The sequence below is a fragment of the Oryctolagus cuniculus genome, chromosome 4 (genome assembly GCF_964237555.1).
Source record: "Oryctolagus cuniculus chromosome 4, mOryCun1.1, whole genome shotgun sequence".
Lineage (NCBI taxonomy): Eukaryota > Metazoa > Chordata > Mammalia > Lagomorpha > Leporidae > Oryctolagus > Oryctolagus cuniculus.
Window position 1 is genome coordinate 56,030,716 of NC_091435.1, and position 15,857 is coordinate 56,046,572.

General features: G+C 37.0%; 1 protein-coding gene across 24 annotated transcripts in view; it reads right to left on the reverse strand.

The window, feature by feature from the left end:
- SENP7 (SUMO specific peptidase 7) overlaps positions 1 to 15,857 on the reverse strand; it is a 205,331-nt gene that overhangs the window by 14,211 nt on the left and 175,263 nt on the right. For 19 of the 24 annotated variants that reach the window (XM_051819124.2, XM_051819121.2, XM_051819125.2 and 16 more), the window contains 5 exons: positions 13,202 to 13,381; positions 10,600 to 10,862; positions 5,351 to 5,484; positions 3,571 to 3,687; positions 161 to 283 (listed from right to left, as the gene is read on the reverse strand). In XM_051819124.2, the coding sequence (XP_051675084.2) occupies positions 161 to 283; positions 3,571 to 3,687; positions 5,351 to 5,484; positions 10,600 to 10,862; positions 13,202 to 13,381 (817 nt within the window). The remainder of the gene's footprint in view (positions 1 to 160; positions 284 to 3,570; positions 3,688 to 5,350; positions 5,485 to 10,599; positions 10,863 to 13,201; positions 13,382 to 15,857) is intronic. The other 5 variants (XM_070072017.1, XM_070072018.1, XM_070072012.1 and 2 more) reach the window with 1 other exon arrangement.

Genomic DNA, 15,857 nt, shown 5'->3' on the forward strand with positions numbered 1-15,857 from the left:
AGGGAGCAGAACAGTGGAAGAGTGAGAATGGTTCTCAGGGCAAACATAAAAAAGTGGTAAAGCACCACTGTAGGAAACACTATTAAAAAGCCACTTCATGAGGAATATCAAAATAATACATTTTCTCTTAAAACTTAAGTATGCTAGAAGATTGACTTACGAAAGATTTGGATTATCTTCTGTTAAATTATTTTCCTTTCTCGTCAAGCATTTATAGAAAAAGCTACTAAAAATGTGACTTCGTTCAACAAGTTCATCTGATGCCTTCTCCAATATAAGATACCTATAAAATAGAAATTCCACAAAAGTAAATTATTTTTAGATCTTACCTGGACTTTTCTCAAGTATTTTTTTTGTTCTGGAAATTTTTGTTTTTATAGCCAATTAAATTCAGTGGGATCCCACAGTTTCCTCTGATTCCATTGTTTCCATTTGTATTTTATTATTATTATTATTTTTAAATATAAACAGAACATATTTCATGTATTTCATAGGTAGAGTTCTAAGAAAATAACCATATTTGCCTCCCTCCCATTTGTTCTTTAGTTACCTCAACTTCTATCAAAACCATTTAAAGCAGATTGCCCACTAACTCATTCAGTTAGTTAAATACTTATATCATGCCTCATATATAGCAAGCATTGCCCTACATAGAGCTTACAAACCAGAGGAGTGAAGGTAGAATGAAATATTTATCAAATAATCTCATGACTAAATGTAATACAGTAACACTCCTGCATAAATCTAGATAAACTTTAGTAACTGAAGTCTGACTACTCTTTAAATCTTTACTACATTTCTATACTAAAAGTCTTTAATGTAAGCTTGTAATTCAATCATTTGATGATTAAACCCTTAGAAAACTTTAAGATTCTTAATTGTCAATGTAGGTTTGAAAATGATCAGAGTTTGCAGATCAGTATACTGGAAAGGAAAAAAAGTTGTATATAGAAAGAACTCCAGATAGCTACAGAAAGTCAGCCTCAAGTACTCAAGAGTATTTTTCATGGTATGTGTGTAAGAAAAGTACACAAGGCTGAGGAAAAATTACCCAAAAAGGCCAACATTTATGTAGACCAGGAATGGTGCCTATAATCTTGTAATTCACAAGGCATTTGGTAGAGTTTTCCAAAGAACTTTTCCTCTGTAACAAGGACTAATTTGTTGGTCTCATCTAACAAATCTTAGAAACATGACATCTTTTAAGCATTAAATTGTTCCTATACAATTTGTGTCCCAGAACGAAATTCAAGCATATTTATAGAAATACAAAGATGCCTAGTATCCAATAAAAACTTACCAGAAATGCAAAGAATAAGAAAAAAAAAGACTCAGAACTGGCACGTGGCTTATTGGATAAGGTCACCACCTGCAATGCCAGCATCCATATGGGTACCAATTCATGTCTTAGCTGTTCCTCTTCCAATACAGCTCCCTGTTAACGGCCTAGGAAAAGCAACAGAAGATGGCCCAGCTTCTTGGGGCCTTGCCATCCATGTGGGAAACTTGGAAGAAGCTCCTGGCCTCTGGCTTCAGCCTGGCTCAGCCCTGGCCTTTGCAGCAAACTGGGGAGCTAACAAGCTGATGAAAGACTTCTCTATCTCTCCTTTCTCTCTCTCTGCAACTCTTCCTCTCAAATAAATAAAACAACCTTTTAAAAAATATTCATACTGAAGAGAAAAATCACTCAACAAAAACCAACCCAGAATTGACACAGACATTAGATTATGCATTTTAGACAATGATATCAAACAGATAATAACTGTATTCCATATACTCAAAAAGTTAGAGTCATGGAAGACATAAAAAGACCCAACTGAATTTCTAAAGATTAAATCTATAACATATGTATATATGTAAGATTTGGAGGTAGAATGACTGGATTAAGAATTTCAATAGTAAAACAATAAAGTTTAAGTAAGATGGGAAAAAATTTTGTTTGGGAGCAATATATGAAATAACTAGGAGACATCTCCATCACATATTGGAGATTTAGATCCAGTATAAAATAAGGATTAGAAAGTAATTTCCTTTTTATGAAGGCTTTAAAGGTTTTCATATTCATTCTTTCAACTTTTATTACACAAAAAGTTGAAAATATTTTTAATGGAAAGTAGCATAGATTTTTAAAGTAGCAGTGATCCTAAAGATATCCTAAAAAGAGAACTTAATAGAGTTATTTCTTTCAGTTCCCAAATTATTCGTAATTATTTAAGTATTTCCTTAACCACAATAATACAGTAGTCAAATAAGTATAAATCAAAAACAAACACAAAAATTCAACAACTCCTCTGAAGTATATAGCATCTGTGGAAATAAATGAATGAAACTTAAAATTTCAAAATTTAGAAAAAAAATTCCAAATCTTGAAACCTTGGGCAAGTTACTTAAGAGTTATTTGGAAGACAGAGCTGCAGAGAAAGAAGGAGAGACACAGAAGTCTTTCATCTGCTGGTTCACTCCCCAAATGGCCACAATGACCTGGGTTAGGCCAGGTTGAATCCAGGAGGCAGGAGCTTCATCCGGGTCTTCCACGTGGGTGTAAGGACCCAATGACTAGAGCCATCTTCTGTTGCTTTCCGAGGCACATTAGCAGGAAGATGGAACAAGGTAGAGTAGCCAGTACTCAAACCAGTGCCCATATGGGATGCTGGCACTGCACACTTCAGCTTAACCAGCTTCACCACCGTGCCAGGCCCAGAAAATTACTTTTATTTTTTTAACTTTTATCTAATAAATATAAATTTCCAAAGTACAGCTTATGGATTACAATGGCTTCCCTCCCCATAACTTCCCTCCCACCCACAACCATCCCATCTCCCACTCCCTCTCCCATCCCATTCATATCAAGATTCATTTTCAATGAATATATATATATGGAAGATCAATTTAGTATATATTAAGTAAAGATTTCAACAGTTTGTACCCACACAGAGACACAAAGTGAAAAATACTGTTTGAGTACTAGTTATAGCATTAATTCACATTGGACAACACATTAAGGACACATTAAGTGCACAGTGACAACTGTTGTTGACTTAACAATTGACACTCTTGTTTATGGCATCAGTAATCTCCCGAGGCTCTAGTCATGAGTTGCCAAAGCTATGGAAGCCTTTTGAGTTCACCAACTCCGATCTTATTTAGACAAGGTCATAGTTAAAGTGGAAGTTCTTTCCTCCCTTCAGAGAAAGGTACCTCCTTCTTTGATGGCCTATTCTTTCCACTAGGATCTCACTTGCAGAGATCTTTCATTTAGGATTTTTTTTTTTTTTTTTTGCCAGAGTGTCTTGGCTTTCCATGCCTGAAATACTCTCATGGGCTGTTCAGCCAGATCCGAATGCCTTTAGGGCTGATTCTGAGGCTAGAGTGCTGTTTAGGACATCTACCATTTTAGGAGTCTGCTGTGTATCCCGCTTCCCATGTTGGATCATTCTCTCCCTTTTTAATTCTATCAGTTAGTATTAGCAAGTTACTTTTAACTAGAATCAAAATAAGACAAAGACAAAACCATTAATTTTCACACTAAAACCTACAAAAAATATGAAGAGCAATTATCACTGTACTTACTTAAGGTAAAAATCAATTATTACATCATTAAGAAACTCTCCTTCTTCTAAACACTCCAGATCTTCATTAGTTACTCCTAATCCTCCTTTGGTAGGGGGTGGAGGATATACAATCAATCTTAAAAAAAATAAAGTTAAAAAATACTGATGATATTCACAATTCTAATATCTAAGATATCTCTTAAATGAAATAATAACTACATAGTAGTATTCTATAACTAAAATCAACAGAATAAAAAATATCTGACAACACAAGCAATTATATTTTATCTTATTCTCACATAAGACATTGCTTGAGATGCCACATTCCATGTTGGAGTGCCTGGGTTCAAGTCTTCCTTGTGCTTCCAATTCTAATTTCTTACTAATACACATCCTGGAACCATGATGATGGCTCAAGTAGGTGAGTCCCTGCACCCAGGTAGAGCTCCAGACTCCCGGCTTTGGCCTGGCCCAGGACAGCTGTTGCCAGCATTCAAGGAATGAAACAGCAAATGGAAGACAAGTAACTCTCACTCCCTCTCTCTCTCTTTTAAATGAAAATTTTAAAAAGAAAAGTCAGCAGACAAAATTTATTCTCTCTTCGTGGCCAGTCTACACCAATAGCCAGGCAATAAGGAAATAATATGGGAGCTGGGGAGGTAAGTTTCCTGTAAGAAAGTGCTTACAACATAAACTTAAAAGGAACAAAATGACAGTGAAAAATTAGATCACAACCAGAGAATAATATAGATGACAACTAATTTTTTATGCAACTTCCTTCTGGCACTGTCTCTTAAAATTTTAGAAATAAGACCAGATGTGAATTGCTGGCTATAAACTTTTTTAAATAGACAAGGTGGTACTTGATGAGCTAGTTAACAATGGTGTAAAAGGTACTCCTCCCAGCAGAAGGTTCAAGAACCTAAGAGTCTTCCAGTAAAATAGAGAGTGCTCCCCCATCTGTTGGTTGGAGAGTGCTCCCCCAAATGCCCAGCACAGCTGGGGAGTGGGGAAGACTGAAGCCAGGAGCAAGGAACTCATTCCAATGCTCCCAAAGCGGATGGCAGGAACCTCACGCCTTGAGCTATCACCAGTGCCTCTCAGAATCTGCATCAGCAGGAAGCTAGTAATCAAGAGCCAGAGCTAGGAGTTGAAGCCGGGCTTTCGGACGGGGAATGTGGGTGCCCTAACTGGTGTCTTAAACACCAGACTAAATGCCTAACCCTGAAAATCAAGAATTTGAATGCTAAAATATATTTACCATCTCATTGATTTTTACTTTCTTATGCTTTTAACTACTTTTTTAAAAAGAGAAAAAGAATCACATGGAGGTAGAGAAATAACTTCAAACACACATACTCTATTCTGCCTTACCATCATGAAAAGACATAAAAGATAAAATATGAACAAAGAAGGAACTTATGAAAAAACTCAAAATACCTCAAACCTAGCATACTTTAGTACACAATTTCATTTACCCTATCATATATGCAAATGTAGAATAATCTTCAAAACCATATATTGCTACTCAAGTAAATATTTTCACAAATACCTTATTCACAATAAATATGACATTTTTGGCTTCCTTTTCTATCTTAATGACATAAGATTAAATGCAATGGCACCTACTGCTTACTTAATGAATTTCTTTGCTTATCATCAGTTAAAAACATTACTTCCATTACTAGCCATTAACATGAAACTAAACCCAAAAGCATTTCAAAAGGTAAACATAAAAGCAGCAACATGAGTGAAAACTATGCCCGCCTATTACTAACAGAATATGACACAGTACACACTTCTGAACAGGTCCAGTTTGCCTGACTTCTCGCCATTCTTCATCTGGGTTAGATGTGATGGATAGTGAGTAGCAACCACTACTTTGCTTCTGCACGAAGGTGTAGGTAGGTTTGGTGGCATCTGTATTTGAAGGCTGAGAGAAAACAGCAAAGGAAAATATCTCCTTGTAAATTTATAAATACAAACATATTAAGATTTAAAAGGACAAAGTTAAAAAACCAGACTTATAAGAGAAATCTGTGTTCATTATATATATACACACACACATACACACACACACACTTTTAGAATTTCCATAAAGATATAATCAAACCAAAACACATAGTTTTTCTTGATCTACAGGGGATACATTCCTAGACCCTCAGAGGATGCCTGAAACCATGGAGAGTATCAAATTCTATAATTTAATACTTTTTCCATCCTAATTAAGCAATTAATACGCATAGTGGTAGAGGTTTCTGTAATTTGAGGTGTGACAGCAAAAGTAATACAAATTTCTTTTTCCTGTTCACAGTATCAGGTAGAAGATTCTCAGCAACCCTAACATATCATTTACCTTTCCTTAATAAGTCAAGAACTTCTACCTTTTCACTTAAGAAAGCGTGTTATAACAGGAGACACTGTGCACTTACTTTCCATGTAGGATTCCTATCCTTAATGTGTTGTACTATGAGAATTAACAGTAAAAATAGTATTCAAACAGTACTTTATGCTTTGTGTGGCTGGGTGGGTGCAAACTGTTGAAATCTTTACTTAGTATATACTAAGGTGATCTTCTATATATAAAGAGAATTAAAAATGAATCTTGGCTGGTGCCGCAGCTCACTAGGCTAGTCCTCCACCTGCGGCACCGGCACACAGGGTTCTAGCCCCGGTTGGGGCGCCGGATTCTGTCCCAGTTGCTCCTCTTACAGTCCAGCTCTCTGCTGTGGCCCGGGAAGGCAGTGGAGGATGGCCCAGGTCCTTGGGTCCTGCACCCACATGGGAGACCAGGAGGAAGCACCTGGCTCCTGGCTTCGGATCAGCGCAGTGCGCTGGCCGCAACGCGCTAGCCATAGCGGCCACTTGGGGGGTGAACCAACGGAAAAAGGAAGACCTTTCTCCCTGTCTCTCTCACTGTCTAACTCTGCCTGTCAAAAAATAAAATAAAATAAAATTCTTTTAAAAAAATGAATCTTAATGAAGAGTGGGATGGGAGAGGGAGTAGGAGATGGGATGGTTTTTGGGTGGGAGGGTGGGTATGGGGAGAAAAACCTCTATAATCCAAAAGTTGTACTTTCGAAATTTATATTTGTTAAATAAAAGTTTTCTGAAAAAAAAGCATGTTATAGCTTTCCTTTGGCATACCCAAATTGCCAGCACAATTCCTCTAACACTTTGGGGTTATTATACAGTAAAATAAGGGTACTTGAAAACAAGCACTGCAATACAGCAACAGTGCATTTGATAACTAAAACAATTAAGTGGCTAACAAGTGGGTAGTATATATAGTATAGATACACAGGACAAAGGAACAATTCATATTCCAGGAAGGACAAAGCTGGATAATACACGATCTTATCACATTAGTCAGAAAAGCACGAAATTTAAAACTCAAATGATTAATGTTTGGAATTTTCAACTCAATCGTTTCAGATCATGGCTGACCATTTATAACTGAAACTGTAAAAAGAAGAATAATGAATAAGGGGGTGGAGAATATTATAGTACTTATGATTAAAACATATTGTGTATACATTGATCAAAGTTTAAAGTGAAATGCTACTTCCAGAAATGAGCTCTATAATCAAGAATTTTGCAGGACTGGCAATGTGGCACAGTAGGCTAAGCCTTGCCTTGGGTACCAGCATCCCATGTGGATGAAGGTTCTAGTCTCGGCTGCTCCTCTTCTGATCTAGTTCTCTGCCTATGGCCTGGGAAGGCAATGGAAGATTGCACAAGGGCTTGTGCCCCTGCACTCATGTGAGAGACCCAGAAGATCCTGGCCCCCAGCTTCGGATTGGCCTGGCTCCGGCCATTGCAGCCGTTTAGGAAGTAAACCAGTGGATGGAAGATCTTTCTCTCTGTCTCTCCCTCTCTCTGCCTGTAGCTCTACCTCTCAAGAAAATAAATAAAATCTTAAAAAAGAAAAAAATAATTTTGTAGTTCATAATAATCAAAACAGGTGACAGAAAGTAGGAAAAAATGAAATTTAAAATTAACAGAGTCTTAGTTTATAATATAAACTGATACTCATTAAAATGAAAAAGATACCAACTTGTATACACAATATAATTATAGGGCAAAATTTTTATAATATTATGCTAAACAAAGATAGTAATGAAGTCTTGTGCCTCATTTTACACTGATGTAGATTTGTTTTTTAAATTTTACTTAAGGTATACAAATTTCATGTATTTCATGTACACAGATTTAGAAACATAGTGATACTTCCCATCCTACCCTCCCTCTTACCTACACTCCCACCTTTCCACATTTTTCCTAATTTCTCTCTTAATTTTTACAATGATCTAATTTCAGTTTACTTTATACTCATTAGATTAACCCTACACTAAGTAAACAGTTCAACAAATAATAAGAAGAAAAATACAGTTTCACAACAGTAGTAGAGGCAAGGGCTATGAACAATCATTGAATCTCAAAATGCCAATTTCATTCCTTTACATTATATTTTTTATACTCTATTAGTTACCACAGATTAGGAAAATATATGGTATTTGTCTTTTTGGAATTGGCTTATTTCACTAAGTATAATTGTTTCCAGCTGCCTCTACTTTGTTGTAAGAGACAGGATTTTATTATTTCTTATGGCTGAGTAGAACTAATATAGCTTTCTTTTTTCATTTATTTATTTATTTATTTATTTTGACAGGCAGAGTTAGACAGTGAGAGAGAGAGAGACAGAGAAAAAGGTCTTCCTTTACCCCACAATGGCCGCTGCACCCTGCGGCCGGTGCACCACGCTGATCCGAAGCCAGGAGCCAGGTGCTTCTCCTGGTCTCCCATGCAGGTGCAGGGCCCAAGCACTTGGGCCATCCTCCACTGCACTCCCCGGCCACAGCAGAGAGCTGGGCTGGAAGACGAGAAACCAGGACAGCATCCGGCACCCCGACCAGGACTAGAACCCAGTGTGCCAGCACCGCAAGGTGGAGGATTAGCCTATTGAGCCACAGTGCTGGCCTAATATAGCTTTGTAAAAGCTTTTAAGTAAAAGGTTAGCTCCAGATCAAACCTGTGTGCGTATACTCATATGTGAATTTGTGTATATGCCATAGTTACTTAATAAACAACTTTCTTTCTAGAAGTTTTTGGCAGAGATACACAAACTACATGTAAATAATTATCAATTCATAAAAAGAAGCATAATATGTATCTAATTTACTATTGTTTCAAGATAATTTTATAGACTTATAGAAGAATTGCAATTAAAAAAAACCTCAAATTCCCCTAATCTTAATATTACATATAACCATGGTACAATTATCAAAACTAAGAAATTAACATCAATAGAATACCATTAACAGAATTCAGTCTTTAGTATGATTTAACTTGTTTTTCCACCAATACCCTTTTTCTGATTCAGGATTCTCCAACTCCTGTCTTTTCTTGTCTTTCATGACCTTAATACTGCTTAAGAATATTAGTTGATTATTTTGTAGCTGCGTTTGTCTCACTTTTCTCATGATTAAGCTGAAGTCATACACTATTGGGAAGAATACCATAGAAATAATGTGCCCTTATCCATGCATGGTATCAAGGGGTACATTATGCTGACTAGTCTTAGTACCAATGGTGGTAACGTTGATCAGTTAGTTACGGTAATGTCTGCTAGGCTTTTCCATTGAAGAGTTACTACTTTTATCTTTGTAATTAATAAATATTTTGAGCAACAGACTTCAAGATTATGCATATATCCTTGTTTCTCCTCAAATTTTCAGCCATTGAATTTAGTGTCCATCAGTGGACCTTACCCACAAGAATCATAAAAACAAGATGAGAATCATTTATTCAAAATGTTTAGGACAAGAAGTGTTTCAGATTTTGGAGATTTTTGGATTTTTTAATATTTTAATAGACTTTAAAACTTGAGCATTGCCGGCGCCGCGGCTCACTAGGCTAATCCTCTGCCTTGCGGCGCCGGCACACCGGGTTCTAGTCCCGGTCAGAGCGCCCGCCGTATTCTGTCCTGGTTGCCCCCCTTCCAGGCCAGCTCTCTGCTGTGGCCAGGGAGTGCAGTGGAGGATGGCCCAAGTGCTTGGGCCCTGCACCCCATGGGAGACCAGGAGAAGCACCTGGCTCCTGCCATCGGATCAGCGCAGCGCGCCAGCCGCAGCGCGCCAGCCGCGGCAGCCATTGGAGGGTGAACCAACAGCAAAAGGAAGACCTTTCTCTCTGTCTCTCTCTCTCTCTCACTGTCCACTCTGCCTGTAAAAAAAAAAAAAAAAAAAAAAAAAAAAAAAAAAACTTGAGCATCCCTAGTCCAAAAATTCAAACTCCAAACTGCAAAGCATTTGTATTGTATTTCTGTTGTATTGTGTTCTAGTAGTGTTCATCATTCCTTTTTAAAGATTATTTATTTATTTATTTATTTATTTGAAAGACAGAGTTACGGGGGTGGGGGAGTGGGTTAAGGGTGAGAAGACAGAGAGAGAGATCTTCCACCCATCTACTGGTTCACTCCACAAATGGCTGCAACAGTAGAGGCTGGTCCAGGCCAAAGCCAGGAACCAGGAGCTTTTTCCAGGTCTCCCATTTGGGTGCAGGGGCCCAAGCACTTGGGTCATCTTCCACTGCTTTCCCAGGAGCATTAGCAGGGAGCTGGATCAGAAGTGGAGCAACTGAAACTTGAACCAGCACCCATATGGAATGCTGGCATTGCAGGCAATGGCTTTACCTGCTATACCAAAATGTTGGCCCCTAGAAGTAGTTTTATATATTAGTGCCTTTTATTTAATTAATTAGATCCCTTTTTTAATGAAGAATTGTCCCTTAAGTACCATTTATTATTTATTCACTCATTCAGTAACTCAATTATCTATCTGTACCAATATAGAATCTTCAATATTTATTTTATTCTTGCATTATATTCATATTTTTCTATTATTAATTTTGTTCATCTTTGTCACTAGAGTTATTTCGAGTTAGTTTCTGTGTTCTTTTGGAAAAACACAGCATTATTATATCAGCCTAATATCAGTGAAAGATTTACTTTCCCACCCCCTCCTAAATTTATTAACCATATGCTAACCTGGGATACTGATTTCATCTTCATTGCCTCGGTAGCAGCAGCAGGTAAAGAACAAGTTGAAGCACAATAATAATGAATAAAAGAACTTTCTTTTGAAGAGAGATTCTGAAACAAAGGAAGTGCCTGAACCCAAGACAATGGATAAGAAAGCTCTACTTCTCCATTGGTTGTACTAATTTCTGTCATAATATCTTTCAGTTGCAATTCTTCTTTTTGTGAAATAGGATTGTGTATTTCAAGGAAAATGAATTCACTGGATTTTGCTATGGAAAAAAAGAAACAATTTTTAATCAATAAACTTCTCACGATTATAATTAAAATAATCTAATCATCATTAACAGTAAGGTTGGCAGATAACCTATCAAAGTATTTTGTATGTTAGGTAATAACCCAGGCAAATTAAAATCCCCAGATAAGCCATTAATAACCTAGAGCCCAAGCTCACAATTTTTAGACACCTGTTTACTACACTAGAATGGAAACTTCACAGGTTGTTCACTGCTATTTCTCCCGTGTGCAGCATTTAGTAAGCGCTAGAAAATACTGGTTTTTGTTTGTTTGTTTGTTTGACAGGCAGAGTTAGACAGTGAGAAAGAGAGACAGAGAGAAAGGTCTTCCTTCCGTTGGTTTACCCCAAAATGGACGCTATGGCCAGTGCTGCGTGGATCTGAAGCCAGGAGCCAGGTGCTTCCTCCTGGTCTCCCATGCCGGTGCAGGGCCCAAGCACTTGGGCCATCCTCCACTGCCTGACTGGGCTACTGGAAGAGGAGCAACTGGACAGAATCCGGTACCCTAACCGGGACTAGAACCCGGGATGCAGGTGCCGCAGGCGGAGGATTAGCCTAGTGAGCCACGGTGCCAGCCTAGAAAACACTGTTGATAAATGTTATGAATAAATGAAAATTCAGCAATTACTTTTCTCTAGTCTCCTCCATAAATCAAATGTATCAAATAAAGTATTTCAATTAAAATGCCTCTTTTATTTTTTTTCACCCACCATCTCAGCCATACTCTCAAAAAACATTCTCTCTGGGCAGGTGTTGTGGCATAGCAGGTAAAGCCACCACCTGCAGTACCAACATCCCATATGGATGCCAGTTCAAATCCTGGCTGCTCCATCTCCAATCCACCTCCCTGCTAATACGTCTGGGAAAGCAGTGGAAGATGGTCCAGCTATTGTGGCCATTTGAAGAGTGAAAAAGCAGATGGAAGATTCTCTCTCTCTTTCTCTTTCTCTCTTCTCCCTCCCATCCTCCCTCCCTGTCCCTCTGCCTCTCTGCAATTCTGCCTTTCAAATAAATAAATAAATCTTTTAAAAAAATTATTTCTCCTTACAATGAGTATATAAGTGACTCTTTATATTCCCCCCTACTCTTTGCTATTAAATCATGATTTTTTCCACTGAAAGTAATTACAAGAAAAGAAGGTATAAAATTAATTTACTATGTAACATTTTTAATATGTAAGAGAATGGGGGAAGAAGGTAAAAATCAAAGAGGTAAGAAAGAATCTTACTAAACTGATTTACCCAGTTCTAAAATAGATTCCTTTAAGAAGCTAGAAACTCGTGCACCAGCATTGTGGCATAGTAGGTAAAGAGACCGCCTGTGACTGACATCCTATATGGGCATTGGTTCAGGTCCCAGATGCTCCATTTCAAATCCAGCTCCCTGATGATGACCTGGAAAAGCAGCAAAAGATGGCCCGAGTACTTGGGTCCCTGCCACCCATGTGGGAGTCCCAGATGAAATTCCTGGCTCCTGGCTTCAGCATGCCCCAGCCTTTGCTGTTGCAGTCATCTGGGGAGTGAACCAGCAGATGGAAGATCACCCTGTCTGTCTGTCTCCCCCTCTCTCTGTAACTCTTTCAAATAAATAAATCTTTAAAAAAAAAAACAAAACATTAAAAAGAAGTTAGAAACTAAAATAGGTGGGAAATACTTCAAGATGCATATATGCAGAAACATCTTATGGGTACATGCAGAAAAGTATTCAATGAGTCTTACAAGTAATGATACATAAGTAAGCTGATTTTTTTTAGAAACTAAAGAAAATGGTAAAGGTAAAGATTTCTAGATTTTATTTCACTTTACCACCAATTAACTCTGTCACGGTTGATTAGGAAAGAAAGGTAAGTTGCTCATAAGAAAGGTAGCCAGGGATGCTGACAAGTGAATTAAACATGAGGTATCTCTCTTTAGTTTTGTTTTAAGAACACAGGAGCTTTTTTGTTTCCAAGGTAAACAACATTTAAGATTTTTTAACCAACATTTATTATAGAAGATAATTTCACTCCATTGAATAAAATTACCAGGAAAAACTGTAGGAATTGATGAAATAATTTATCTTATATGAGAGTACTTCATAAAAAGGAAATTAAAAGGTAAGTTTATTTTGGTGCAAGAAATTTTTGGAAATACATGCAGTTTTCTCATACTATATATTTGCATGAGCTTTCCTAAGATCTACAATATAATGTTAAGGGATAAAATTATTTTTAACTCAATGAAATAATTATACTGTTAAGTTATTTTAGACACAAACTACTTTATTTTTTAGACATATCAGGTTATCCTGAAATTTAGAAATCATTTTATACTCACATTGCTGGCTTAATATAGAATTTTCTAACTGGGTCTGAATTTCTTGAAGGTAATCTGAAGAGACCCAGAGGAAAAGGATAGCATGATTCCTTTTACTGTGGTCCTCATCCTTACTTTTCCACAATCCAAACCTCTTTAAATGTCTGGTATCCACTAGCAATGAAACCTCATTCAGGGTCACTGAAACAAAAGATAGCAATTTAAAAATCAATCTACTAAATGTACTTAAGAATACATTTCTTATGTACTATATGACACTTCTTAATATTCTATAGCTTTCTAAAAGAATTATATGCAAAATTTTTCAAAGATATATTTCCAATGAACTTCACTAATTTAGCTGAAATAGCCCAAGCAACATCATTACAGCTTTAAAAAATCACATTACAAATTAGGAAGAGCTAAATAACTATTAAAGAGATTTAGTCTCTCACTATATGATTTCAATTCTATACAGAAAAGGAAAACGTGAGATGAAATTTTCATAACATAGAAACCTTGTCCAGCGAGATTTGTCCACGGGAATTCTGCTAGCAAACGGGGGTGGAGATTGGGGGAATGGGATGACTATCAATGCAGAAAACTAAGCATAAAATTTAGGAGAAAATTATATATTTATAGTTCTTCTTACTCATCTTGGTCAATAATATAAACCAAGGCTCAAAATACTGTCAAAGGCCAATTTCTTCCCATCTTTCTTCTTGCAAAACATCTTAATTCCAGAATAAAGATACACCACTACTGAAATCTACCAACAACAGATGCTGGTGAGGATGTGGGGAAAAATGGATGCTAACCCACTGTTGATGGGAATGCAAACAGGTAAAGCCACTATGGAAGTCAGCTTGGATATTCCTCAGAAACCTTAATATAACCCTACCATACAACCCAGCCATCACACTCCTTGGAATTTACCCAAAAGAAATTAAACTGGCAAATAAAAGAGTTGTCTGCACCTCAATGTCTACTGCAGCTCAATTCACAATAGCGAAGACATGGAATCAACCTAAATGTCCATCAACAGAAGACTGGATAAAGAAATTATGGGACATGTGCTCTATAGAATACTATACAGCAGTCAAAAACAATGAAATCCGGTCATTTGCAACAAAATGGAGGAATCTGGAAAACATCATGCTGAGTGAAATAAGCAAGTCCCAAAGAGATAAATATCATATGTTCTCCCTGGTCGGTGACAACTAACTGAGCACCTAAAAAAGAAACCTACTGAAGTGAAATGGACACTATGAGAAACAATGACTTGATCAGCCCTTGTCCTGACTGTCGAGGAACAACTTACTATTTTATTCCTTTTAGTATTTATTTTGTTCTACTTAATACCATTGGTTGAACTCTTTAATTAACACACAATTATTCTAAGGTGTTTAAACTTAACTGAAAAGTGATCTCTGTTAAATATAGGAATGGGAATAAGAGAGGGAGGAGATGTACAGTTCGGCACATGCTCACTTGACTTACCCTAATGGTAGAGTTAGAAACGAGCCAGGGAATTCCAATTCAATCCCATCAAGGTGGCATGTACCAATGCCATCTCACTAGTCCAAGTGATCAGTTTCAGTTCATAATTGATCATAATTATAGGACTAAGAGTCAAAGGGATCACAAATAAGACTAGTGTCTGCTAGTACTAACTGATAAAATTAAAAAGGAGAGAACAATCCAACATGGGAAGTGGGATACACAGCAGACTCCTAGAATGGCAGATGTCCTAAACAGCACTCTGGCCTCAGAATCAGCCCTTAAGGCATTCAGATCTGGCTGAACAGCCCATGAGAGTATTACAGGCATGGAAAGCCATGACACTCTGAAAAAAAAAAAAAAAAACTAAATGAAATATCTCTCTTAGTGGGATCCCAGTGGAAAGAACAGGCCATCAAAGAAGGAGGTACCTTTCTCTGAAGGGAGGAGAGAACTTCCACTTTGACTATGACCTTGTCTACATAAGATCGGAGTTGGTGAACTCAAGAGGCTTCCATAGCCTTGGCAGCTCATGACAAGAGCCTAGGGTAATTACCCTATACCATAAATAAGAGTGTCAATTATTAAATCAACAACAGGTGTCACTGTGCACCTACTCCCAATGTAGGATCTCTGTCCTTAATGCATTATACTATGTGAATTAATGGTATAACTAGTACTCAAACAGTATTTTTCACATTGTGTTTCTGTGTGGGTGAAAACTGTTGAAATCTTTACTTAGTATATACTAAATTGATCTTCTGTATATAAAGAAAATTGAAAATGAATCTTGATGTGAATGGGATGGGAGAGGGAGTGGGAGATGGGATGGTTGCGGGTGGGAGGGAGGTTATGGGGGGGGGAAGCTGCTATAATCCAAAAGTTATACTTTGTTAATTTATATTAATTAAATAAAAGTTAAAAAAAAAGAAAATTTTCCTCAGGACATCAAACACACATACACACACACACACACACACACACACACAAATATTCTCAAAAATAACATGAGGTTCAGAATGGTCTAAGATACTTCTTTTTTAAAAATTTTTCCATTTCCATGTCTCCAAATTTCTAACTAATTGCTCTAAATTCTCAGTCTTTCTCTCTCATTGAGCTAAAGGAATCTCCCCTGACAATTTTTTTTTTCTTTTTTAATTCAAAAAAATAAAGATAA